This window comes from Gobius niger (genome assembly GCF_951799975.1).
Source record: "Gobius niger genome assembly, chromosome: 19".
Classification (NCBI taxonomy): domain Eukaryota; kingdom Metazoa; phylum Chordata; class Actinopteri; order Gobiiformes; family Gobiidae; genus Gobius; species Gobius niger.
Window position 1 is genome coordinate 26,240,203 of NC_136870.1, and position 26,026 is coordinate 26,266,228.

At 41.7% G+C, this 26,026-nt stretch overlaps 1 protein-coding gene across 1 annotated transcript in view; it reads right to left on the reverse strand.

Annotated features, from left to right (window-relative positions):
- Window positions 1-26,026, reverse strand: part of stxbp4 (syntaxin binding protein 4) — a 59,572-nt gene that overhangs the window by 25,168 nt on the left and 8,378 nt on the right. Inside the window, exons 2-17 of the mRNA XM_079576899.1 lie at window positions 25,057-25,130; window positions 22,874-22,969; window positions 21,862-21,931; window positions 20,118-20,192; window positions 15,261-15,346; window positions 14,906-14,990; window positions 12,983-13,115; window positions 12,754-12,860; window positions 11,320-11,566; window positions 11,162-11,219; window positions 9,961-10,010; window positions 9,797-9,893; window positions 8,513-8,610; window positions 5,660-5,749; window positions 5,523-5,588; window positions 3,802-3,978 (exon numbers count right to left, since the gene is read on the reverse strand). Of these exons, the coding sequence (XP_079433025.1) occupies window positions 3,802-3,978; window positions 5,523-5,588; window positions 5,660-5,749; window positions 8,513-8,610; window positions 9,797-9,893; window positions 9,961-10,010; window positions 11,162-11,219; window positions 11,320-11,566; window positions 12,754-12,860; window positions 12,983-13,115; window positions 14,906-14,990; window positions 15,261-15,346; window positions 20,118-20,192; window positions 21,862-21,931; window positions 22,874-22,969; window positions 25,057-25,130 (1,609 nt within the window). The remainder of the gene's footprint in view (window positions 1-3,801; window positions 3,979-5,522; window positions 5,589-5,659; window positions 5,750-8,512; window positions 8,611-9,796; window positions 9,894-9,960; window positions 10,011-11,161; window positions 11,220-11,319; window positions 11,567-12,753; window positions 12,861-12,982; window positions 13,116-14,905; window positions 14,991-15,260; window positions 15,347-20,117; window positions 20,193-21,861; window positions 21,932-22,873; window positions 22,970-25,056; window positions 25,131-26,026) is intronic.

A 26,026-nucleotide genomic window follows, 5' to 3' on the forward strand; every position in this document is an offset into this window, starting at 1 on the left:
TTTTAGCAAATATGACACAAAATGTTGACAATTCTGTCCAGTTTTACTCATTACATTATGTCACAAGAAATTGACAAAGTATAGACAAAAATATGACAAAAATGTGACAAAAATATGATAAAAATTTGACAAAAAATGACTAAAATGTGACAAAAATATGATAAAAATTTGACAAAAAATGACAAAAATGTGACAAAAAAATAACAAAAATGTGATAAAAAAATTTACGAAAAAATTGCAAAAATGTGACAAAATGTGACAAAAAATGGGATAAAAATTTGACAAAAAAATTACAAAAATGTGATAAAAATTTGACAACAAATTTAATTTTTTTTTTTAAATTACGAAAATGTGGTAAAAAAAATTGACGAAAAAATGACAAAAATGTGACAAAAAAATGACAAAAAAGTTACAAAAATTAGTTGAATACCCAACAAAAAAATTATGGAAAAAAAATCTGATGACGTGAGGAAAAAGATCCTCTCAGTTCAGGCGGGAGTTAAGAGGTTAAACACATTTCCCCCACATGTATGTAATCTACAGGACACGTTTCAGATGGACATCTCTGCATTATATGATTATTTTATAAGCCCTGAAAGGCTGGAATAATGAGTCCTGACTGAAAAGACTCTCCTGCAGGAAACGGCCTTGGCCCGGGTTGGATAACGGTCTGGATCTGCTTTAGTTTCAGTTCCTTATTCCTTTACCGTAACAGCTTCACTCCCAGATCTGACTCACCATTTAAACTCCTTTGTGTCCGGGGGCGAATGTGGGTCAGCGACGTTTACAACAATCGAATCTGCCCCGAAAGAGACGAACCCAGACGGACGGAAGTTGTTAAAGCCGCGCTGCGTAACATCGGCCTGATTATGTGATGTAGGTCGGGGATAGTTTAGGAGTTTATGTGAGAGACAAATAAGCAAAACGTCATTTCTTTACAAACTGAGGCGACGCGGCGGCAAATTCAGTACGATCTGGGTCTTAACCTCTTAACTCCCGCCTGAACTGAGAGCATTTTCTCCAGTTTGGCTTTACCCGAATCAAAAAGCTTCTTGGGGGAAAAAAGCACCAACACAGCCACAAAAAATGAGAAGAAAAAAAGTAGGTAAACGCAACAAAAATGTGACAAAATTCAACAAAAATGTGACAAAATTCAACAAAAATGTGACAAAAATTCTACAAAAATGTGACAAAAATTCTACAAAAATGTGACAAAAATTCTACAAAAATGTGACAAAAATTCAATAAAAATGTGACAAAAAATCAACAAAAATGTGACAAAAACTCAACAAAAATGTGACAAAAATTTAACAAAAATGTGACAAAAATTCAACAAAAATGTGACAAAAATTCAACAAAAATGTGACAAAAATTCAACAAAAATGTGACAAAAAATCAACAAAAATGTGACAAAAATTCAACAAACATGTGACAAAAATTCAACAAAAATGTGACAAAAATTCAACAAAAATGTGACAAAAATTCAACAAAAATGTGACAAAAATTTAACAAAAATGTGACAAAAAATCAACAAAAATGTGACAAAAACTCAACAAAAATGTGACAAAAATTTAACAAAAATGTGACAAAAATTCAACAAAAATGTGACAAAAATTCAACAAAAATGTGACAAAAATTCAACAAACATGTGACAAAAATTCAACAAAAATGTGACAAAAATTCAACAAAAATGTGACAAAAATTCAACAAAAATGTGACAAAAAATCAACAAAAATGTGACAAAAATTCAACAAAAAGTGACAAAAATTCAACAAAGATGTGACAAAAATGTAACAAAAACTCAACAAAAAAGTTACCCCAAAAAAAACATAAAAAAGGTGACACAACACAGCAACAACGTGAGGAAAAAGATCAGTTTTGTGGGTCTTAGCTTTCAAATGAGGTGTTCTCCACAGATTTATGTGTGGAATTATAACTTTAACCTCTTAACCCCCAAACTAAGCACATTTTCTTTACCTTGGTTTACGTTCACACCTCTTTTTTGTCAATCGAGCCATCATTTTAAAAGCAGAGTTCCCCTACAGGCCTGTGGGGGCGCTGTAGCAAAACCATCTACATCTACAGAGAACCATCTACAACCATCTCACGCTCCATCCGCCCCTCACTGAGAACAAGACCCCGAGATACTTGAACTCCTCCACTTGAGGAGGAGCTTTTGTTAATGAACCCGGCGATAAACTCCCCATGTATGTTTTGGCCCCCAGGGAAATTTACTAAGCACAGAGGTGCTTTCAGTGCGATGGTAGAAGTGAACGAGGATAAGAAGCTAAATAACGGAGCTCACACACACACGCGTCTTTGGCTTGATGTGGCTCATAATAGTCCTACTAAACGCCAGTATCAGATATTCAAAACACACCATTTAGTGAATTGTACAATAGGATAAAGTGGCAGAATAAGTTTGAGTTATTGTTGGTGCAGCTCCGACTCAATTAAGGCTTCTTATGTGGCCCCTTATGATCCGCTTCAGAGTTCGTCTGAACCGAGACCCACGTTTCAGCCGGACCAGGGTTTGATCCTTATTTTCTGCAGCACTTCCCTTCAGTAATACTTAGGGATGGGCACCGTTAAATGGTACCTACTTGGAGCCGACCGGAAAGCTCTGGTCGGGGGATGTATCGAAAAAATTAAATTCTGAAATTCGGTGCCAGTTTTCGGTTATTTTTCTCTCCAGACCCGCATTGAGTCTAAAAAATGCAGGTATACGCAGATAATGAGCTGCTTCAGCGCAAATGGAACGAAGAAAAGCTACACCTTTATATAGCTATAACTTACAGACCCCTTCAGACTTCACAAAACGCGAGAACTGGAGCATGAACTGGACTTAAAGTGAAGCTACAACTACTAAACTTCTGTAATAGAGATGGCAGAGCCGCGGTCTGCGTCAGGACTGAGCCAGGTCTAAACCAGGACTTACTCCGGTCGTAGAACCCAGAACTAAACTAAACCAGGACTAAACCAGGACTGAAGAAGAAACTTTAGTTTTTAGGCAAATTGAAAAGCAAAAGCGACAGACCCGGAGGCGGAGCTTACGTGCTGTTGTTACAACTTTACAGCAGCTGCAGAGACGGGAATATCCAGGCTGGTTTATAGAAAAGTGAGCGCTCACTCTGTATTAGACTTTGTTGGTACAGTTTTGGTAAATGATCAGTGTCAGAGTGAGGCTCACACCATGTGAGGATCTTTGACGTGTGGAGCTTTCACTTCGTCAAAGTGCAGTGAGTTTAGAAAAGTTTATCTGAAAGAAACCGTGTCTTGATGTGGATCTGACTCTGCAGCTCAGGAGGGAATAATGTCCTTTCTCTCTGTTATCGCTGCTTAAGTGGAAATTCTGCTCAAAACACGAAGTTACAGGCGACGCTGCTGCTCCTGGGTCGCCTCTGTTGTGCTGTTTTCGGTCTTTTTCCTGAATGATTCTTTTAATACATGTTATTTTTATTGAATTAAACTAACATAGGTATCGGAAAAAGCACCGTTAAGGCATCGGAACCGAAAAGCAGGAATCGTTAAAGTAGTGGAATCGAAAAAAACTAACGGGACCCAGCCCTTAATACTTGGACTCTTTGACTTTCATGTTGGGATCTGTTCTTGTACCTCTTTTTTCTTTTATTACATTCATTGTGTCTTCTTGAGTGAGACGCATCATGCACGTCAGGAGACGCCTCTGACGAAGACGGAAGTAGTTCCCTTGTCCGTCGAAACGCGTAAGGTAATTGAACAGCTTTTGTTTGTTTCAACCTAGTGTCTTTTAAAAAGAAACCAAAAAGTCTGTTCTTGTACCTTACTGTCTGCGAGCGGCTGGTCCTTCTGGGTCTTCAGCTCGGCGATCTCGGCCTCCAGCAGGTGGATGACCTCCTCGTAGTCCATCTCCATGCCCCGCGCCTGCTTCTGCGCCGCCTCCGCCAGCTGCACCCGCGTCCGGAGCGCCCGGCCCTCGTCCAACGCCAGCTTCACCTCCTGGAAACAAACGCCGGGTAAAACGTCCGCCGGGGCTCGGGAAACACAGGCCGAGCTCCAAAACCGACGCGTAATGCGGAGAGTTATGAAGAGAGGGTTGGATAACGGCCCCTGGCTGTGTCCCCCGGGGCCCCACACTGAGAGAGGGGCCCCCGGCTGCAAACTGACCTCAAACTAATGAAGCAGCAGGAGCCGAGCACGCGCTTCAGTGATCGAGGGAGTTTATTTTGTACAAGGTCAGATGTTGGGTCAGTCCTGAGCCGCTGTGGGCCAACATGAAACTCCGCCTCCTCCCCTGTTTCAGAGCGTGGTGTCCTGCACGGGTCAGCTCCTCCTCCTTCCTCTTCCTCCTGCACAGTCTTTCACCATCTTCTCCTCATCGTCCCTTGTTCCCTGTAGCTCCTCTTGTGGCGCCTCCACTGTGCTGCAAATAACTGTAGCTCATCTGCTGCTGTTTGTTTACTTTAAAGGGGCTAGATGCAAGTTCGCCATGTTATACTCACTACTGCCACCTCAGGTCATACGTGTAACTGCAGCTTCTATATTAAGCTCGTGCATGACGGCGCTTCAGACCCGAATTAACACCTTTCTGAGTGACAGTGCAGGATTTTAGAGGCAGTTGTGGTGAACAGGTCTGAGCTCATTCTACACATGAGGACATGGAGGAACATGTAGGGGAGGAAAATACATCATTTTAACATTTTTAAACTCTGTAGAGTCCCTTTAACCCTTAACTCCCACCTGAACTGAGCACGTTTTCTCCAGTTTGGCTTTACCCCAGTCCAAAAGCTTCTGGAAAAAAGTGTGTGAAAATAGCAACAAAACTGAGATGAAAACAATGATGGAAATGTGACAAAAAAGTGACAAAAAATGGATGAAAAAGTGGCAAAAATGTCACAAAAATGTCACAAGAAATTGACAAAAAATTGATGAAAAAATTACAAAAATGTGACAAAATGTGACAAAAAAATAACAGAAATTTGATAAAAATTGGACGAAAAAATGACACAAATGTGACAAAAAAATCACAATAAAATGACAAAAATTGGACAAAAATTTGACAAAAAAATGACAAAAAAGTGACAAAAATCTGATAAAAAATGGACGAAAAAATTACAAAAATGTGACAAAAAAATCACAATAAAATGACAAAAATGTGACAAAAATTTGACAAAAAAATGACACAAATGTGACAAAAAAATGACAATAAAATAACAAAAATGTGACAAAAAAATATCAAAAATTTGATAAAAATTTGACAAAAAAATTACAAAAATGTGACAAAAATGTGATAAAAAATTGACAAAAAAATGACAAAAATTTGATAAAAATTGACAAAAAAATTACAAAATATTGGGACAAAATATGAGAAAAAAATTGACGAAAAAAAGACAAAAAAGTTACAAAAATGAGTTGAATACCCAACAAAAAAATGATGGAAAAAAAATCTGATGACGTGAAGAAAGGGATCCTCTCGGTTCAGGCGGGAGTTAAGAGGTTAAATGGTGTATTTGTTAAATATCTGTGGCAGTAGACTGACTGACCTGCCGCAGGGCGTTCCTCTCCTCCTCCAGCGTGTGCTGAGCTCTCTGAGACTCCGACAGCTGCTCCTGCATAAAAAACACACACACACACCGCTGTCGAAAAGAGAACCTCACACACACCGTGACCTCGCACTGACCTGCAGGCGCTTGACCTCCCTCAGGGCCTCGATGTGCTCCTTCCTCAGCCGCTCCATGTCCTCCGCGTCGTCCGAGTCCGACACAGACGGCTGTGGGGGGAAAACCGAGGCTGGGGTTAGGTTCTGGGATAAAGCACCAGAGCACGGGCTGTTTTTATCGATCTGAACTGGTTTGAGCTCAGAGGAAATCATTAAACAGATACGATTGGTCCATAGACGCCCCCCACCACCAGCTTCGAACAGCATAGATCTAACAGCAGCGGGTCACAAACTGTTCTGTTAGGGCTGGTTAGGTTTAAGTTTGTGTCATGAAGGGACGATTTTCATCCAAAACACCCAAAGGCCGAACCTCAACACTGTCCCTAAAGTAAAGAACTGTTTTCTGCAAATGCCAATGTTTATATCAGTGGTTCCTAAGTGGCTTTGGGACCAAACATTACCCTCGGATGACGAGCCCAGGACCCAAATAAATCTGTCATTTTGTCATATATCGTATAACAAGTAGTAGATATCCCTTTAACCCCTTAACTCCCACCTGAACCGAGCACATGTTCTCCAGTTTGGCTTTACCCCAGTCCAAAAGCTTCTGGAAAAAAGCTGTGAAAATAGCAAGAAAAATGAGACGAAAACAATGATGGAAATGTGACAAAAAAGTGACGAAAACATTGACAAAAAAATGACGAAAAATTGATGAAAAAGTGGCAAAAATGTCACAAGAAATTGACAAAAAATGGACGAAAAAATGACAAAAATGTGACGCAAAAATGACCAAAATATGACAAAAATGTGACAAAAATGTGATAAAAATTTGACCGAAAAATGACTAAAAATTGATGAAAATGTGGCAAAATTTCACAAAAATGTCACAAAACAATGACAAAAATGTGATAAAAATTTGACCGAAAAATGACGAAAAATTTATGAAAATGTGGCAAAAATGTCACAAAACAATGACCAAAATTTGATAAAAAATGACAAAAAATTGATTAAAAAAATTGATGAAAAAATGACAAAAATGTGACAAAAATGTGACAAAAAATGACAAAAAAGTTACAAAAATGAGTTGAATACCCAACGAAAAAATGATGGAAAAAAAATCTGATGACGTGAGGAAAAAGATCCTCTCGGTTCAGGCGGGAGTTAAGAGGTTAAAGGAACAGGTCACCGTTCTTCCACACTGAGATCTGTTCTTACTTGAGCTTAGACGAGTTGATCCGTACCTGTCTGGTCTTTGTGCCCGTGGAAGAGCTTCAAAACTTCACCCCCGTTTGGAGCTATTGGAACACATTGGGAGAGGCCAAATGCTAACAACGTCTTTGCTCGTTTTGCGTGACTGAGCGCACACACAAAGACCAGACAGGTACTCATCAACTCGTCTAAGCTCAGGTAAGAACATATCTCAGTGTGGAGAAACGATAGCCTGTTCCTTTAAGACTGAAATTATGATCAAAACAACCCGACAACATTCACTTTAACACAGTCAGTGTTTCTGTGAAGTTTCAGATGGAAAATATTGAATAAAAGTTCCCCATAGACTCGCGACCCACTGAAAATGGTTCCATGACCCACTTTAGGGCCCCGACCCACCCAGTAGAGAATCACTGTTTAACATTATGACCAAGCGGGATGTTCTGACAGGACATTTTTAAAATACTGACATTATTTCTCACATTTTTAGACTTACTTTAACAGGTATCTGAGCTCTTATTTGCATGATAATATTTCTCTAAATCACCTTGGGGGCCAGAGGTTCTGTGCTGGAGGGCCGGATTAAGCCCCCAGGCCTACCCCTGCACTACTGGCTATCAAAGTGAAAGACCAAAATGTTATTTATATCGATAGATCCAAGTTTGGATTTTGTTGGAGGAGCAGCTTTAAAGGAAGAGACTTGGTTGTTTCAGCTCAAATAAATATCTTTTATTATCCCCTATTTTTTTTTTATTTTTTTTTTCCCCCTAATGTTTGCCACAGTTTTCCCAATGGTTTTACATTATTTGCCACAATTTTTCTCATTTTCTACTCTTTTTTCCCCTCATTTTTGCCCTTTTTTTAATTAATATTTCTCTTATTTCGGCCCAATTTTTCCCAAATTTATTCCCCCTTTTTTACCCAATTTTTTCAGATGGAAAATATTGAATAAAAGTTCTCTGTAGACTCGCGACCCACTGAAAATGGTTCCCACTTTTGGGCCCCGACCCCCCAGTAGAGAATCACTGTTTAACATTATATATGACCAGCAGGAAGGAAGAGACTTGGTTGTTTCAGCTCAAATAGTATAGTCTTTTTTTTTTTTTATCCCTCAATTTTTCCTTGTTTTTTATGTTTTTTTTCCTAATGTTTTTACATATTTTTTTTCTTATTTTTGCCCCAATTTTTCTACATTTCCTCCCCTCATTTTTAATTAATATTTTTCTTATTTCTGCCCAATTTTTCCTAAATGTTTCCCCCTATTTTGCCCAACCGCAAATTCTCCAAACATTTTTTCCCTAATTATTCCCATTTTTTACCACACATTTCCTGACATTGGAGATTAACCCAATATTGTAAATGTGCAGATCTTTTTCTGTTTTCTGGTTCTAGATCACAAATATTTTAGGCATCGTAAAAAGTATCGTTCAGGTATCGGTATTGAGAACCAAGTATCGTTAAAGGACTCCAAAGTGAGGGGCGAGGGTGAGGAGAGGGCAGAGCATGGTTCACTCCTGACACTTACTGATTAAAGTCTTTCATTTTGTCTAAAAGCTGCTGAACCTGGAGTTAAAGTTCTACAAACATGTTCTGAAAGCCTGGGATTCCTGTGTGAGTTCTGCAGTTCATATTTCACTCTCCTGGACGTTTTGTTGTGAGTCTCACCCGGTCGTTGGCGTCGTTCGGCGGTGGCAGATCTTCAGCCTGAGCTCCTTCGTGATCCAGCTCGGACCTGAACAACTCTCCGACCGCCGCCTCCAAATCTGAAACCAGACCCAAACCCGGACTGTGAAGAGCAGAGCCGTGGGAAGATATTTTAGTTAGGGGGCGCTGAGGGACAAAATTTACCCCCAAAGTACTTCTTCTGTGCATAAATCCTATTTATTAACCTCTTAACTCCCGCCTGAACCGAGAGCATTTTCTGAAATGGATCTTTTTGCTCACGTCATCAGATTTTTTTTCCATCTTTTTTTGGGGGGGTATTCAACTCATTTTTTGTAATTTTTTTGTAATTTTTGTAATTTTTGCCACATTTTTGTCAAATTTTTTGTTCTTTTTTTGTCATTTTTTGTCATTTTTTGTCACATTTTTTGTCACATTTTTTGTCTTTTTTTGTTCTTTTTTTGTAATTTTTTTTGGTCTTTTTTGTCATTTTTTGGTCTTTTTTGTAATTTTTTGTTCTTTTTTTGTTCTTTTTTGTCATTTTTTGGTCTTTTTTGTCATATTTTTGTCACATTTTTTGTCATTTTTTTGTCATTTTTTTGTCATTTTTTTGTCATTTTTTGTCATTTTTGGGGGGTTTTTTGTCATTTTTTTTGTCTTTTTTTGGTCATTTTTGCCACATTTTTGCCACATTTTTTGTTCTTTTTTTGTCATTTTTTGTCATTTTTTTGTCATTTTTTGTCTTTTTGTGTCTTTTTGTGTCATTTTTTTTGTCATTTTTTGTATTTTTTTTGTTATTTTTATGTCATTTTTGTCACTTTTGCCACATTTTTGTAATTTTTTTGTAATTTTTTGTCATTTTTTTGTCATTTCTTGTGCTTTTTTTGTCATTTTTTTGTCTTTTTTGTCATTTTTTTGTCTTTTTTTGTCTTTTTTTGTCTTTTTTTGTCTTTTTCTTCGTCACTTTTTTGTCAATGTTTTCTCACTATTTTGTCACATTTCCATCCTTGTTTTCGTCTCGGTTTTGTTGCTATTTTCACAGCTTTTTTCCAGAAGCTTTTGAACTGGTGTAAAGCTGGAGAAAATGTTCTCGGTTCAGGTGGGAGTTCAGGGGTTAATATTGCCTGCAGTTCACAAACTATCCACCAGGGGGTGCTGCAGCGCCCTCAGCACCCTGGGTTCCCACGGCCTTGGTGAAGAGGCAGAGGGACATGGATCTCTCCTTCTGAGGTTTCTCTTTTCTCCTCTTTGAGTTTTTACATTCGCCTGTAGACCTCGTGTTCTCACCCGTCAGAGCCACGATCCCGTCCTGGTCCGGGTGCAGTCTGGACTTCAGGGCCTGCATCTGGGACTCGGACGGCTTCAGTCCCAGCAGCTCCACCGCCTGAAACACCAAACCCGTGAGTACAAAAACATTCACAGAGTTTCTCGGGGGTTTTGAGGAGACAGACCTGCAGGAGGTGGTCCCATTTCAGCTCGCTGCATTTGGGCTGGACCAGGTCTGGGGGCGAGAGGATCACGTCAGGTGTTTGTGAAACGGAGAAGCCTCAGGTGATGATGCAGATACTGACATTAAAATCTGTGATCCTGAGTCTTATGGAGCGACTGAAGAGCAGATGTTGTTAAAGAGTGGAATGAAAACGGCCCTAAAGTTTAGTCCCTTTGTCTGCACATGTGGAAGGAAAAGGAAGGAAGGAAGGAAGAAGGAAGGAAAGAAAAAAGAAAGAAAGGACAGAAGGAAAGAAAGAAGGAGGGAAAGAAAGAAAGAAAGGAAGAAAGGAATGAGGGAAGAAGGAAAGAAAGGAAGGAAGGAAAAAAGGAAAGAAAGGAAGGAAGGAAGAAAGAGGGAAAGGAAGGAAGGAAGGCCCTAAAGTTTAGTCCCTTTGTCTGCACATGTGTGTATTTGTCCCGTCTTTTGCCACTGCTGTCGCCCACAGGAAGGAAATGACCATATTTGGATTACTAAGAAAGAAGGAAAGAAGGAAGGAAGGAAGGAAGGAAGGAAAGAAAGAAAAAAAGAAAGAAAGAAAGAAAGAGGAAGAAAGAAAGAAGGAAGGAATGAGGGAAGAAAGAAAGAAAGAAAGAAAGACAGAAGGAATGAGGGAAGAAGGAAAGAAAGAAAGAAAGAAATAAGGAAGGAATGAGGGAAGAAGGAAGGAAGGAAGGAAGGAAGAAAGAAAGAAAGAAAGAAAGAAAGAAAGAAAGAAAGAAAGAAAGAAAGAAAGAAAGAAAGAAAGAAAGAAAGAAAGAAAGAAAGAAAGAAAGAAAGAAAGAAAGAAAGAAAGAAAGAAAGAAAGGAGGCCCTAAAGTTTAGTCCCTTTGTCTGCACATGCTCCTGTGTATATTTCTCCCGTCTTAAATGCCCATATTTGGATTACAGCGTCATCTTGGTCACAGCCTTTCCTGCTACACGTGGATACCAAACCAAACATGTCAGTATTCGTGAATGAATAAGTGTGGGGAAAGACCAGGGAGCCACACAGACATGTTGGAGTCACTTCCTGGATAAATCTCCAGCTCAAAGCGACAAAACGTCAGAGAATAAACATTGTAAAGAGAGTTTGGTCTTTTTTCTTACTCTGACGTCAAAACTAAGAGAGAGAAAAAACGAAAAAGATAAAGATAAAAGTATAAAACTTCAGTTAGACGTACCCATGTTTGGAACGGCTGTCTCTGTTTCCACGCAGACCACTGTGGTGTTCACTCTCACCTGGAAATTAGAGGCATTTATCAAGTAGTAGTAGTAGTAGTAGTAGTAGTAGTAATAGCAGTAGTAGTAGTAGTAGCAGTAGCAGTAGTAGTAGTAGTACCTCCCTGACGTTGACCTCTGGCAGCGTCTCGGTCGGTGGATTCCGGCTGACTCTCGTCTGGAGCTGGGGCTGAGCCGAGGGGGGCAGAGCGTGAGCCGGACCCAGGAGGAGGGCCCTGTTCTGGGCCTGTCCCGCTGAGTGACCAGGGGCGGGCCGGGTCTGAGGCCCCGCGGTGGGAGGGCTGTGGGGGCCGGAGCCGGACGAGAACTGGCGGCGGATGAAGGCGATCTCTACGGTCGGGTCCGGCCTGAGGGAGGCGAGAGGAAGGGTTTGTTAGTCCACCAGCAGAGGGCGCCAGAGCGGCTCACTCAAGGACTGCAGCAGGACCGAACTCAGGGTGAACTTTAATCCTTTTTAATGCTTTTCGACTTCCTGACCCTGTGAACTGGAGGAGCAGACAGACAAAATGCAATAATAATTTGATTTATGTAACACCTTTCATGGACATCGTCACAACACATGGGACTACAGTAAATTCTCTAATACTGGCCTGTATTCCATTACCGGGTATTAAAGCCGGTCTTTAAAACAGGCCGGGGCTTTTATTAGAAACTATAGCTGTAGAAATATTTCCCATGTTAGGAATTTGTCTCATACTGGTGTAAATGAAAACTCACGTGCAGGAAGTAACAAACGGGAACCCGGGCCGATGGGGACGCTGCAGAGGAGCTGATCCGAGCGTAACTTTGACACAGATTTAGCCACTTTTCAAACCTCCTGTGACTATTTGTGGAAACAGGGCAAGAAACAAATGTTGTGTGACCCTCCAGGGTTTTAATAAAGTCTCCATCGCGTCTTCAAAGCACGTCCAGCTGCTCCGTGTGCAGGTCAGTCCCACGCCTCAAAATAACTCCTCCCATCAGCGCGAGCGTCTCGTCTTCTCTCGGGTCAGTCTCATGATCGATCACAAACACAAACGCTCCGTCTAAACTCGCCTTTTACACAAGATAACAACAAATAATCCGGTCCGCGGTAAAAACGAAACAGAAACCTGCAGTGACACTGATGTCAAAGCTCCGCTAACAGCAACGAAACACTTCCTGTTGTCCCGACAAAATAAAAGGCGTCGATGTTCCAGCCGCTGGGAGAGGGTTTGAAATGTTAATTAATAAATGAACCTAATATTTTAGGTGCAAATGGACACAGATCTCGTTTTTCTTCGTTTTCCTGGTCGTCCGTTTTGCTCAAATAGAAATAAAGGCCTGTCTCTAATTGTGGCCTGGTTCCAATAAAGGCCTGGTCCTGGATGCCCTTGAGTAAATAAAGGCCCCGGCCTATATTAGAGCATTTACGGTATTTACAATAACTCCATATACACAGAGGCTACGTTTCATGTGTAGCCAGAGGGACCTTCTGACCATCACCATTACTGTCACAAAACAAAAGTACCAGGACGTCTCACTGCAGGAGTGTGGGAGGGCATCTGGCACAGACCTGAGCTTGGTTTTGGACAGGATGATTTTGGCCTCTTCGAACGTGACTCCGATCATGGACTCTTTGTTGATGGAGACGAGCTGATCCCCGACCTGCAGCCGTCCGTCCTGAGGAGAATCAGGCATCGTTAAAAATGTGCATCAACTCGTCTAAGCTCAGGCGAGAACGTCTCAGTGTGGACAAAGAGGGGCCTGTTCCTTTAAGGGAGAAACGTTACGTCTGTATGTACCTTGTGGCAGTCTCCGCCCGGCTGTATTTCCTGGATGAACACCATTGGTCCGTCCACTCTGTTGGCCCCGCCCCGAATGACCAGCCCGAGACCGGACGCTTTGGAAACGCAGATCAGCTGGATCACACTGTCGCTGCAACGAGAGAGAGAGAGAGGAGGTAAAGCTTCTGTAAACCCCGGCGAGTGTCGAGAAGAGGCGAGAGGCGACAGGAGAGAGGCGTGAAGAGGCGAGAGGTGAGAGGCAAGAGTCTAGAGGTGAGAGTCTGTAGACGAGAGTCGAGAGTCTAGAGACGAGAGGTGTGAGGCGAGAGTCTAGAGGTGAGAGTCTATAGACGAGAGTCGAGAGTCTAGAGACGAGAGGCGAGAGTCTAGAGGTGAGAGTCTATAGACGAGAGTCGAGAGTCTAGAGACGAGAGGTGAGAGTCTAGAGACGAGAGGCATGAGGCGAGAGTCTAGAGGTGAGAGTCTAGAGACGAGAGGCGAGAGTCTAGAGACGAGAGGCATGAGGCGAGAGTCTAGAGGTGAGAGTCTATAGACGAGAGGCGAGAGTCTAGAGGTGAGAGTCTAGAGACGAGAGGCGAGAGTCTAGAGGTGAGAGTCTAGAGTCTAGAGGTGAGAGTCTAGAGACGAGAGGCGAGAGTCTAGAGGTGAGAGTCTAGAGGCGTGAGGCGAGAGTCTAGAGGTGAGAGTCTATAGACGAGAGTCGAGAGTCTAGAGTCTAGAGACGAGAGGCGAGAGTCTAGAGACGAGAGGCGAGAGTCTAGCGGTGAGAGTCTATAGACGAGAGTCGAGAGTCTAGAGACGAGAGGTGAGAGTCTATAGACGAGAGTCGAGAGTCTAGAGTCTAGAGACGAGAGTCGAGAGTCTAGAGACGAGAGGCGAGAGTCTAGCGGTGAGAGTCTATAGACGAGAGTCGAGAGTCTAGAGACGAGAGGCGAGAGTCTAGAGACGAGAGGCGTGAGGCAAGAGTCTAGAGGTGAGAGTCTATAGACGAGAGTCGAGAGTCTAGAGACGAGAGGCGTGAGGCGAGAGTCTAGAGGTGAGATTCTATAGACGAGAGTCGAGAGTCTAGAGACGAGAGGCGTGAGGCGAGAGTCTAGAGGTGAGAGTCTATAGACGAGAGTCGAGAGTCTAGAGACGAGAGGCGAGAGTATAGAGACGAGAGGCGAGAGTGTAGAGACGAGAGTCGAGTAGAGAGGCGTGAGGCGAGAGTTGAGAAGCAAGAGGAGTGAGGTGTGAGTCGAGAGTCGAAAATTTAGAGGCGAGAGTCGTGAGGCGAGAGTCGTGAGGTGAGAGTCGTGAGGCGAGAGTCGTGAGGCGAGAGTCGTGAGGTGAGAGTCGTGAGGCGAGAGTCGTGAGGCGAGAGTCGTGAGGTGAGAGTCGTGAGGTGAGAGTCGTGAGGCGAGAGTCGTGAGGCGAGAGTCGTGAGGTGAGAGTCTAGAGACGAGAGTGGAGTCGAGAGGTGTGAGGAGAGGTGAGAGTCAAATCGAGAGGTGTGAGGCGAGAGTCGAGAAGCGATAGGCGTGAGTCGAGAGGCGAGAGTCTAGAGGCGAGAAGGGAGAGGCGAGAGTGGGGAGGCGAGAGTTGAGAGTTGAGAGGCGAAAAGAGGTGAGAAGAGGCGAGAAGGGAGAGGCGAGAGTGGGGAGGCGAGAGTCGAGAATCTAGAGTCGAGAGTCTAGAGGCGAGAGGCGAGAGTCGAGAATCTAGAGTCGAGAGTCTAGAGGCGAGAGGCAAGAGTCGAGAGTTGAGAGGCGAGAAGAGTCGAGAGGCGTGAGTCGAGAGGCGTGAGGCGAGAGGCGAGAGTTCAGAGGCGAGAATCGTGAGGTGAGAGTTGGGAGGCGAGAGGCGGGAGTCGAGAAGCGAGAGGCGTGAGTCGAGAGGCGAGAGGTGAGAGTTGTGAGGCGGGAGGTGGGAGAGTCTGACCTGAACACGGCGGTCTCTCTGGGGCTGAGCAGCTGTGGAGACTCCGATCTGGACGAGGAGGAGGAGCTGTCCGTCACTTTGGGCGCTGGAGGAAGAGGATTAGCTTCATTAATATAAACATTTATTTCACTGTAGCCTCTAGAGCAGGGGTTCCCAAAGTGCGGTCCGTTGCTCTTTCACAGTCGATAAAATAGGATTTTTTCTCACAAATATCGGAAAACTCTAAACACTAACTGGGACCGCAGCCCGGACAGGAGCTCTGGGGAGGCCGGTTTTAGCCCGCGGGCCGCCTGTTGGTGATCCCTGCTGAGGATGGTGTTTTTTCCTGAATGGTTTTAGTTCGTTTTGTTCTGACCTGAGCAGATCTGAGGAGGAGAGACTCGTCCTGTCGCCGTGATGTGGTGAGAGCCGTATTTATCCATCAGCTCCAAGAACTCCCTCCTGAAACAGACGAGGAAAAAGAGCTCCGTAAGATCAATGTGCCACAATATTCTTACAAAAACAAAGGAATCACAGAGATATTAACCATAAACCAAGTCAGAAATCCAGCATTTTGTCAGTTACCGTAGTTACCACAATAGGATTTGTAGCTGCACTAACTCCATTTTATAATATAGGTTGTTTACAATGTTGTGACGTAACCTTTTGATAAGAGTTTATAAAACGTCAGAACTGGATCTGTGTGAGTGGAACTACTTTGTCTCCCCCTTGTGGCCACTAAGGGAATCACACACCAAACACAGTCCTGCTTTTGTCCAGTGGAGGGAGAGACCTTTATCTTAACCTCTTGACCCACGCCTTAACCAAGCACGTTTTCTCCAGTTCAGCTTTACCCAAATCTAAAAGCTTCTCGACTGGAGCTTGCAGGCCAGTGTAACACCTCATTTGAAAGCTAAGACCTACAAAGCTGATCTCGTTGTTCCCATTAGTTTTTTTTCATCGCTTTTTTTTCTTGATTGTTTTTGATTTGTTTTTTTGGTCAACATTTTCTTGTACTTTTGTCACTTTTTTATCACTTTTTTCTTGCATTTTTGTCACTTTTTTGTTGCATTTTTGTCACTTTTTTATCACTTTTTTGTTGCATTTTTGTCACTTTTTGGTCAAATTTTTCTTGTATTTTTGTCACTTTTTTATCATTTTTTCCTGGCATTTTTGTCACTTTTTTCGTTGCATTTTTGTCATACTTTTGTCAAATTTTTGCCACTTTTTTCTTGCATTTTTGTTGCATTTTTGTCACTTTTTTTGTTGCATTTTTGTCACTTTTTTGTTGCATTTTTGTCACTTTTTATCACTTTTTTCTGGCATTTTTGTCACTTTTTTTGTTGCATTTTTGTCATACTTTTGTCAAATTTTTGCCACTTTTTTCTTGTATTTTTGTCACATTTTTGTCACTTTTTTGTCACATTTTTGTCACTTTTTCATCATATTTTTATCACAGCTTTTCGATTTAGGTGAAGCCAAACTGGAGAAAACGGGCTCTGTTCAGGTGGGGGTTAAGAGGTGAGGCAGAAAACAATATCCAGGACAGTGCAGGGTAACGGTGTGATGTCATGACATAGCAACAGTTAGCTTAGCGTCCCGGCAACAGCCGCTCAATGTGTCAGTGTTCAAGGCTCTATTTTTATATTTAGATTAAAAGATTTCCCAGCACAGTTACTCTTTCAAAGTACATCATTACTTGAGTAAAAGCACAGATACTACTGGACAAATATGACTCCAGTAAAAGGTGTTGTGCATTGTTGCATTTGACAGCACGTCTGCACAGCGCCACCTGCTGGTCTGGAGTCTGCATCATTAGGATTTTAAAATGAACAAAACACACTTCTTTAGACATGTAGTGGAGTAGAAAGTGTTATATTTATCTTTCAAATGGAGCGGAGTAAAAGTAGTTCTGAACACAAATACAACTGGAGTAAAGTACTAAAGTATTCATCTTAAAGTACCTAAGTAAAGTAAAAGTACTCCGATCCTCCGATGCCTCGCAGGGCGCTGCCTCAGTCCCAGAGCTGAGCCGGCGTTACGTCACGGCTCCGTTTAATGAAAAGGTGATGTTTCGGAAAAGGCGGATTTAGCGGATTTGCTGGAGGCTATTTTTAGCCGCGCGCAGACGGACTACGTTTCCCATCATCCTCTCTGTCAGCGGCAACAATAACACGGGAGCGTTCCAGGACACGAGCCTGTCAGTCTGCGGTTCCAGAGCGAGGAGTGAGACCCGAGACCAGGGGCAAGACCGGGACAGACTTAACCTTTTAACCCCCACATGGACCCGAGCGGTGTGGCTTTACCCAAATCGAAAAGCATCAGGAAAAAAGTGTTAAAAAGGCAAACACAAGGATGAAAATGTGCGTAACATTTTATAATAACTAGACCTTATTTAGCCTTAATAAATGATGATTCAACATGAACAATGATGAGTTTTTTAATCTCTTTTTTTTGTCATGTTTTGTAGCTTTTTAGTCACTTTTTTATTGTGTTATTGCTGCAAAAAGGAAGGAAGAAAGAGGGAAAGAAAGAAGGAAAGAAAGAAAGAAAGAAAGAAAGAAAGAAAGAAAGAAAGAAAGAGAGAAAGAAAGAAGGAAGGAAGGAAGAAAGAAAGAAAGAGGGAAAGAAAGAAGCTAAGAAGGAAGGAAGAAAGAGAAAGAAAGAGGGAAAGAAAGAAGGAAGGAAGGAAGAGAGAAAGAGAAAGAAAGAAAGAGGGAAAGAAAGAAGGAAGAAAGAAAGAAAGAAAGAAAGAAAGAAAGAGGGAAAGAAAGAAAGAAGAAAGAAAGAAAGAGAGAGAGAGAGGGAGAGGGAAAGAAAGAAAGAAAGAAGGCAAGAAGGAAGGAAGGAAGGAAAAAAGGAAGGAAGTGATGAAGAAAGAAAGAAAGAAAGAAAGAAAGGAAGGAAGGAAGGAAAGAAGTGAAGAAAGAGGGAAAGAAAGAAGGCAAGGAAGGAAGGAAAATCGGAAGAAAGTGAAGAAAGAAAGAAAGAAAGAAAGGAGGGAGGGAAGAAAGAAAGAAAGAAAGAAAGAAAGAAAGAAAGAAAGAAAGAAAGAAAGAAAGAAAGGAAGGAAGGAAGGAAGGAAGGAAGGAAGGAAGGAAGGAAGGAAGGATAGAAGCCCCTAAAGTTTAGTCCCTTGTCTGCACATGTGTATGTTTCTCCCGTCTTTAGCCGCTGCCGTCTCCCACAAAGGAAATGACCATATTTGGATTACAGCGTCATCTGGGTCACAGCCTTTCCTGCTACACGTGGACACCAAACAACAGTATTTGTGAATGAATAAGCCACATTTATGACATTAAAGACTTCAAATTGAAAGGCATTACATGGATCTTCCTGCTGATTTATAAACCGTGTGATGCTTGGGGTGAAAAGTTCAGCGAGCGACGGGATTGGCCTAAACAGGGACTAAACCGGGTCCGGCCTCGGCCTGATGAAAGTGGACCTGACAGAACGCTGGTCTTGATTCTCCTGAACGTCGCTCTGCGTTTGTGAGTTTGGACTGAAACACGTCGCGACACAATGAGGCCTGAGCGAAGCACGACGCAGCGGAAAAAACAACATCCTGTAATGTCCACGAGTCAGCGGGAAACCAGGCCACACGCTACATGCCACACGCCACACGCTACACGCTACACGCTAACGAATGTCAGAGTGAAAAACAGACCAAACTCTCTTTACGGTGTTTATTCTCTGACGTTTTGTCGCTTTGAGCCAGAGATTTATCCAGGAAGTGACTCCAACATGGCGGCGCTCGCTGTTTCCCTTTTCCGGCTGGGGATCGGTACTTTGTTTCCGATACCGGTACTTCAACGATACTTGGTTTCCGATATCGATATTAAAATATTCATCATCTAGACCCAGAAAACAGAACAATAATGTTTGGAATATATTCAAATTTACAAGTATGTGAAAAATGGGGAATAATTTGGGGAAAAAATGGGGGAAAATATTACTGATTAAAATAAATAGCAAGGGAAAAATAAGGAAAAAATGTTTTTAAAAAAATGTAAAAATTAGGCAAGCTTTGGGCAAATAAAAAAAAGGCGAAAAAAATAAATAAAATGGGGGAAAAATTGGAAAAAATAACTGAGCTGAAAGAACAAAGTCTCGTCCTATAAAGAGGCTAGATGTATGTTAGCCATTTTATACTCACTACTGCCACCTCAGGTCTTATGCGTAGCTGCAGCTTCTATATTAAAGAGGGGGTATTATGCTTTTTTCAACCACATAAAACCCCAAAAAAATGACAAAAAAGAGTCGCGAGGACTGAGGAGCAGTGCTTGGTTACTCGGCTGGTGACGAAAGCTCGGAGGCGTCTCCAGGAGGTGGGGGCGTTCCTAGGAGGACTCAGGCAAACCTATCCCTAAAATGGCCGCCATCAGAGTTTTTACAGATTACTCAAAAATACGTGAATGTGCCAAGGCGACACTTCAGGCATGTTTTTAATGAGGGAATGACATAATAACATGGTGTAAAAAAAAGTCAATTTTGCATAATACCCCCCCTTTAAGCTCGTGCATGACGGCACTTCAGACCCGAAGTAACAACTTTCTGAGTGACAGTGCAGGATTTTAGAGGCAGTTGTGGTGAACAGGTCTGAGCTCATTCTACACATTAGGACATGGAGGAACATGTAGGAGGAAAATACTTAATTTTAACATTTTTAAACTCTGTATAGTTCCTTTAATGCTGTCCCTGGACCAACAGCACCAAAACTTGGATTAAAAGATAAAAGAGTTTGTTCGGTACCAGAGCCTGACTCCCTGGTCTTTCCCACACTTATGCAGACAAAGGGACTAAACTTTAGGGCTGTTTTTATTCCACTCTTAAACAACATCTGCACTTTAGTCGCTCCATAAGCTCCATATGTTTTTTTTTCAGAGGGATTTGTAAATATATAATTCCAAGCCTGATTTATTGAGCTTTGAACACGGAAAAACAAGGACAAATTTGAGCTTTTACACATTTTTTTAATTTTTATTTATAACTAGTTTATTCATTAACTAAACGAGATCCAAAATCCCTCAGATCTGAAAACTGAAAACAGCAAAAGTTTCAAATTGAGATAACAATTCTTATTCTGTTGTAATATTTTTCCCGATTCCCCTGCAGCGTCTCGCCTCAGACAGTGTGAACAACTACTCTATGTTCGCTCCATCCAGGGAACACAGACTGGAGCTTCAGCAGAAGAAGAAGATACAGATGCAGATGTCGGTGTGTTGGTAAATACCTGGCCCGGTCGTCCCTGGTGATGAGCAGAGTCATGTGGTTCGACAGAGACGCCATTCTCATGATCTCCACTGCTCTGGAACACGAGGAAGACAAAGAAAATCACAATTAAAGATCACAGCAGGTGAGTCGATCATCACACAAGACCTCGACAACAGAAGAAAAGCTTTCACCTTACCTTTCTTATTTATCACACACAATAAAATCAAGTCAAAATCAGGTCCATATGGAGGTTTTTTTCACAGTAAATTATTCCGTTAAAATGAAAAACGGCACTTGTTACTAACGTCAGCATATGTAGCATGAAGCGAACGTTAGCTCTCTGGTTAGCATTGTCAGTTTTTTACGTATTTTTGGGCTGATGAACAACTTTTCTCCCTTTATTTAGTAGAAAAATATATTCAGAATATGTTTAGAGGGACGAGATGCAAGTGGCCATTTTATACTCACTACTGCCACCTCAGGTCATACGTGTAACTGCAGCTTCTATATTAAGCTCGTGCATGACGGATCTTCAGACCCAAAGAAACAACTTTTTGAGTGACAGTGCAAGATTTTAGAGGCAGTTCTGAGCTCATTCTATACATGAGGACATGGAGGAACATGTAGGGGGAGGAAAATACTGAGTTTTAACATTTTTAAACTCCATATAGTCCCTTTAAGTCATGGTGGAGAAATGGGGGGAAAAAAATCTTGTTTTCCCTCTGGCTGCTTTGAATATGATAAAACATGTACTGCAGGCTTTCCTTATTAAAGCAGTAGCTCCTAAGTAACTCATGCCCCGAGAGGCCATAAGCGCCACTGCAGGTGTCGTAGCAAGTTACGTTTTTTTACTCATTAAAACCCCCTACCTCCCACCTGAACCGAGCACATTTTCTCCAGTTTGGCTTTACCCCAGTCCAAAAGCTTCTGGAAAAAAGCTGTGAAAATAGCGACAAAACTGAGATGAAAACAATGATGGAAATGTGACAAAAAAGTGGCAAAAAATGTCACAAAAATGTCACAAGAAATTGAAATAAATTGACGAAAAAATGACAAAAATGTGACAAAAAATAAATAAAAAAATGAAAAAAATATGACCAAAAAATACAAAAAAAAAAAAGTCAAAAATATGACCAAAATGTGACAAAAAAGTTACAAAAATGAGTTGAATACTCAACAAAAAAATGATGGAAAAAAAATCTGATGACGTGAGGAAAAAGATCCTCTCGGTTCAGGCGGGAGTTAAGAGGTTAATTGTCCGTGAGAGTAAATCCTACGCTGACAGAAAAGACAAAGAGACAGAGGGATATTGTTCATCCAATTACACAATGGAAATATTTTTTTCACTGAAACTTGGCTGTAAATACTGTTTAAGTGGTGCTAGCCCGCAGTTAGCTTTGCCCGTTAGCCTGTTAGCTTCTTCTTTGTGATTCTGTTAGTGTGTATTGGTGACTCCGGTCCGGTGGCAGTCAAGTTGCAATTGTGGTTTTCTGGGCAGAGACACAAGGGGGCGATGAAAGACCCTCCAATCATCCCATAAACACTTGTATTACCCCCAGAGGGACGACGGGAAGGATTTATTAAGGTAAACAAGTTACTTATTTCTGCTTTAAATGGAGACGATGTCGCCTCAATGCAAGAAATATAAATAAATCCAGGAACTGTGGACAAACGTTAAACCAGTGCAATATTTTAATAACGTATTGGTGAAAGTTTCAAGCAGTAAATAAATAAACGACAGGGGTGAAAGTGAAGTGACCCACCTCTCGTTGGAGGCTCCGATCAAACTGACGTTGTTGACGTCCAGAATGAGATCCCCGGACCTGAGCCGCCCTGGACACGAGAGCCGGGTTAGTCCCAGTGTAGTCCCAGTTAAAGGGATATTTCAGGATGTTTGACATAGGGCCTCATTTCCTAGTTATCCAGAGTGTTGCTGGTACCTCGAGATATTTTTTGGTAATTCATGCAGTTCTTATGTTTGAAGAGTTTCGTGGCACTAGGCTAATGTATCAGCTAGCCTGCATTAAAAACAGTGTGACCCGCTCCACAGAGCACCTGAGGCAAATCACTTATAACACCAGACTAATCATATAAATGTCTGTGTCCATAGAGTAATGTTTGGAATATAACTGACCTTGCATCACATGAATTACCGCATTTTGAGGGACTATTTTCTAGCAGATCACTCCACAGCTAGCTTATAAAAACACAAAGCAGATGCTGCCCACATTTTTGTCACATTTTTGTTGAGCTTTTGTCACTTTTTGTTTACATCCTTGTTTTCTTCTCATTTTTTGTGGCTGTTTTGGTGCTTTTTTCCCAAGAAGCTTTTTGATTAGGGTAAAGCCGAACTGGAGAAAATGGGATCCGTTCAGGTGGGAGTTAAGAGGTTAAACAACCACGAAGCAGATGCTGCTCAAATAGTTATTTTAAATGCAAAATGGTTAAAATTATTCTATGGACACAGACATTTATATGGTTAGTCTGGTGTTATAAGTGATTTGCCTCAGGTGCACTGTGGAGCGGGTCACACTGTTTTTAATGCAGGCTAGCTGATACCATAGAAATGCACTAGCCTTGCATTAGCCTAGCGCCACGGAACTCTTCAAACATAAGAACTGCATGAGTTACATAACAAACATCTCCAGGTACCAGCAACACTCTGGATAACTAGGAAATAAGGCCCTATGACAAATATTCTGACATATCCCTTTAAGTCCTAGTTTAGTCTCTGTTTAGTCACAGTTTTGTCCCGGTCCAGTCCAGGTTCAGTACCGTCTACAGAGGCCAGTCCTCCAGAGACCACTCTCTTGATGTAGATGCCGAAGTCCTCCCCCGTCTGCTCCTTGTAGCCGCCGATGATCTTCACTCCTGCAGAACAGCATCAACATCACCATCTTCTATAAAAGCGCCCGACACCTGAATCTGTAAAGTGACGCTCGTTTTGGCTTTTCGGGTTCATTCAAGAGTGATGTTTTGGGGGCAGTACAGTATTTTACATGATGTGTGAGAAATGTAGTTCTTCTTTGTGTCAGTGCTTGCCATGTGCGGATTATGGCGGGTCCTGACAGCATCCGAGTTTAGAAACAGCACTCCGTAACATCCTGAAGGACGTGCGGCGCCTCTGCTCTGCTCGCCTTTATGACTCAGGCCGACTCCACGGGACGCCAGCTCAGGCGCCGTTAAAACACTTTTATCCCACAGCCTTTAGAATGTTTGATCCGTCCTCAGTTCCTCTGTTTTGGTTTGTTTTCTTGTGTATTTGTAACTTTAGCTGCAGAGTCAGTCACACAATGTCATTATTTCCAGAGGAATTTAGATCAGGAGCTGGAGCTATCGTCTATAACAGGGTCCTCAAAGTGTTGTCTCTGGGGGCCACATTATCATTCCTGACTGTGATTTCATTATTCATTCACTCCACCCTCCTCTGTGGTATAAGCTTCATTTACCATGTGGCTCTAATATGTTGTTTATATCCTCAACTCCTATTATGTCAGTGCCCTCTGCTGGACACGTGTGGACTTATTTTATATTCATTTAAGTTGCCCCCTGGGATGTGTATACTGGTTATTTAGTAAAAAAATAAATAGAATTTTCAGGGTTTTGTGCTCTACAGGTCAGGGGCCGGGTTAAATCATCTCGCGGGCCGGATTTGGCCCACGGCCCGTAGTTTGAGGATCATGTCGAATACCTTTACATTATTGAGTTTATCTCCAATGTCAAAAAATGTGGAATAACAAGGGGAAAATTTGGGGAATATAGGAGGGAAAAAAACTGAGAAACATTGGGGGAAATTTTGGGGGTGAAAAATTTAAAAAGAACTAGGAGAAAATTGGCAAAACTTGGGGAAAATTTAGAAATCTTTGGAAAAAATTAGGGGGGATAAATTGAAAAAAAGAATTGGGAAGAATTGGGGGGAAATTCGCCAAAAATCAGGAGAGATTTTGAAAAGAAATTGGAAGATTTGGGGAAAAATGTGGAAAAAATTGGAGGAAATGGGGGAATATAGGAGGGAAAATAATTGGGAACTTTTGGTAAAAGTTGAAGTAATTGGGGGAAATTTTGGGGGTGAAATATTGAAAAAGAATTAGGAAAAAATTGGCAGAAATTGGGGAAAATTTAGAAATCTTTGGAAAAATTTAGGGGGGAAAAATTGAAAAAAAAATTGGGAAGAATTGGGGGAAATTTGAAAAGAAATTGGAAAATGTGGGAAAAATTGGAGGAAATAGGGGGGATATAGGAGGGTAAAAAATCGAGAAACATTTGGGTAAAGATAAAAAAAAAAAAAAAAAAGGCACTTTTGGCAAAAGTAGAAGAGGTAATTGGGGGAAATTCGCCCAAAATCGGGAGAGATTTTGAAAAGAAATTTGAAAATTTGGGAAAAAATGTGGACAAAATTGGAGGAAATGGGGGAATATAGGAGGGAAAATAATTGGGAACTTTTGGTAAAAGTTGAAGGGGTAATTGGGGGAAATTTTGGGGGTGAAAAATTGAAAAAGAATTAGAAGAAAATTGGGGAAAATAGAGAAATCTTTGGAAAAATTTAGGGTGGAAAAATTGAAAAAAATTGGGAAGAATTGGGGGGAAATTCGCCAAAAATCGGGGGAGAGATTTTGAAAAGAAATTGGAAAATTTGGGAAAAAATATGGGCGGGGGGAATTGGCAACAACAACTTGGGAATATAAGAGAACAAATAAAAAAAAATTGGGGGAAAAAATAAAAAATAAAAATGGTGGAATATTTTTAAACAATGGGGAGATTTTTTTTCTGCCCTTTTAAATTTAGAATTTATGGCTTCATTATCAAGAAAGTCTCCAAGAATATTAGAATGTTATATCTAATGCCAGTTTCAATCCAAGTTAGAGCTTTTGAAGGACATTGAGCGAATGGAAGAAGGTCATGACCTCGAACCCAAACCAAACTCGTGACATTTGAAGGAGAATAAAATGAGCTCTGACCCAGGCCTTTCCTGCACTCGCTGAACTCCAGTCTGTGCACGGTTCGAGGGACTCCGTGAGGACCCATCATCATCCTGCACAGAAACACAAACACAGGGAAACATCAGCGAACATTTGTGATGAGCGGAGAATCCAAAAATAGCCGACGGGACGCGGAGCCGACAGGTTTAATCCGGAGAGAGGTCGAGGAGAAAAGACTGGACAATAAACCAAACATGTCAGGGGCGCTTTCTGACTTTCATTAAGGTTAAGGTGGCCCTGCTTTATATACAGGTACTCCTGACATTGTTCCACTTCACCACTGGGAAAGGGGGAGAGAGGAAGTCTTGAAGGTGACTCTGTTATGAGTAACACTCTGGATAAGTAGGAAATGAGGCCCTATGTCAAAAATCCTGAAATATCCCTTTAACGTCAGACGCTGCAGGTTTGGTTTGGACAGTGTTGTAGAAGTAGCAGCAGAAAACATGCAGAGATATCAATGTGAAACTTCCATTGCCGTCATAAAATAGAAATGTTCCCAGATGATTTCTTCCTGGACAGTAAGATCGGTGCTGTACTGTAAAACATCCATTTAAACCTGGCTCTATCCATTGTTTTGATTTTGTCACTGAAATTATCTGCAATGGGCTATATGCACCTAGACAGTTACATAAAAAATAAAAAAAAATAAAGTCAAGGTGACATGTGAACAAGCAGCAACTTCCCTTTCTCTTGGTGCAGCTGCATTTTTTGCCTTGAATTGCATCTGTGGTTTCTATTTGGTACATCTGTGCTGTGTTTTTGTCGAGGTTCAGTGGATTTTTTTTTTTTTGCAGAGAGTCCGTTCTAGCCGTGAAGGACCAGGGGTTTAAAAAGTAAACAAACAGCTAGCTTACGAGCTAAGGACGCTTTGAGACCTACAAGTATCTTCTTCAGAGACACTGAAGAGGCACCGAGAGGAGCTACAGGAAACAAAAAGGGGCAAACAAGG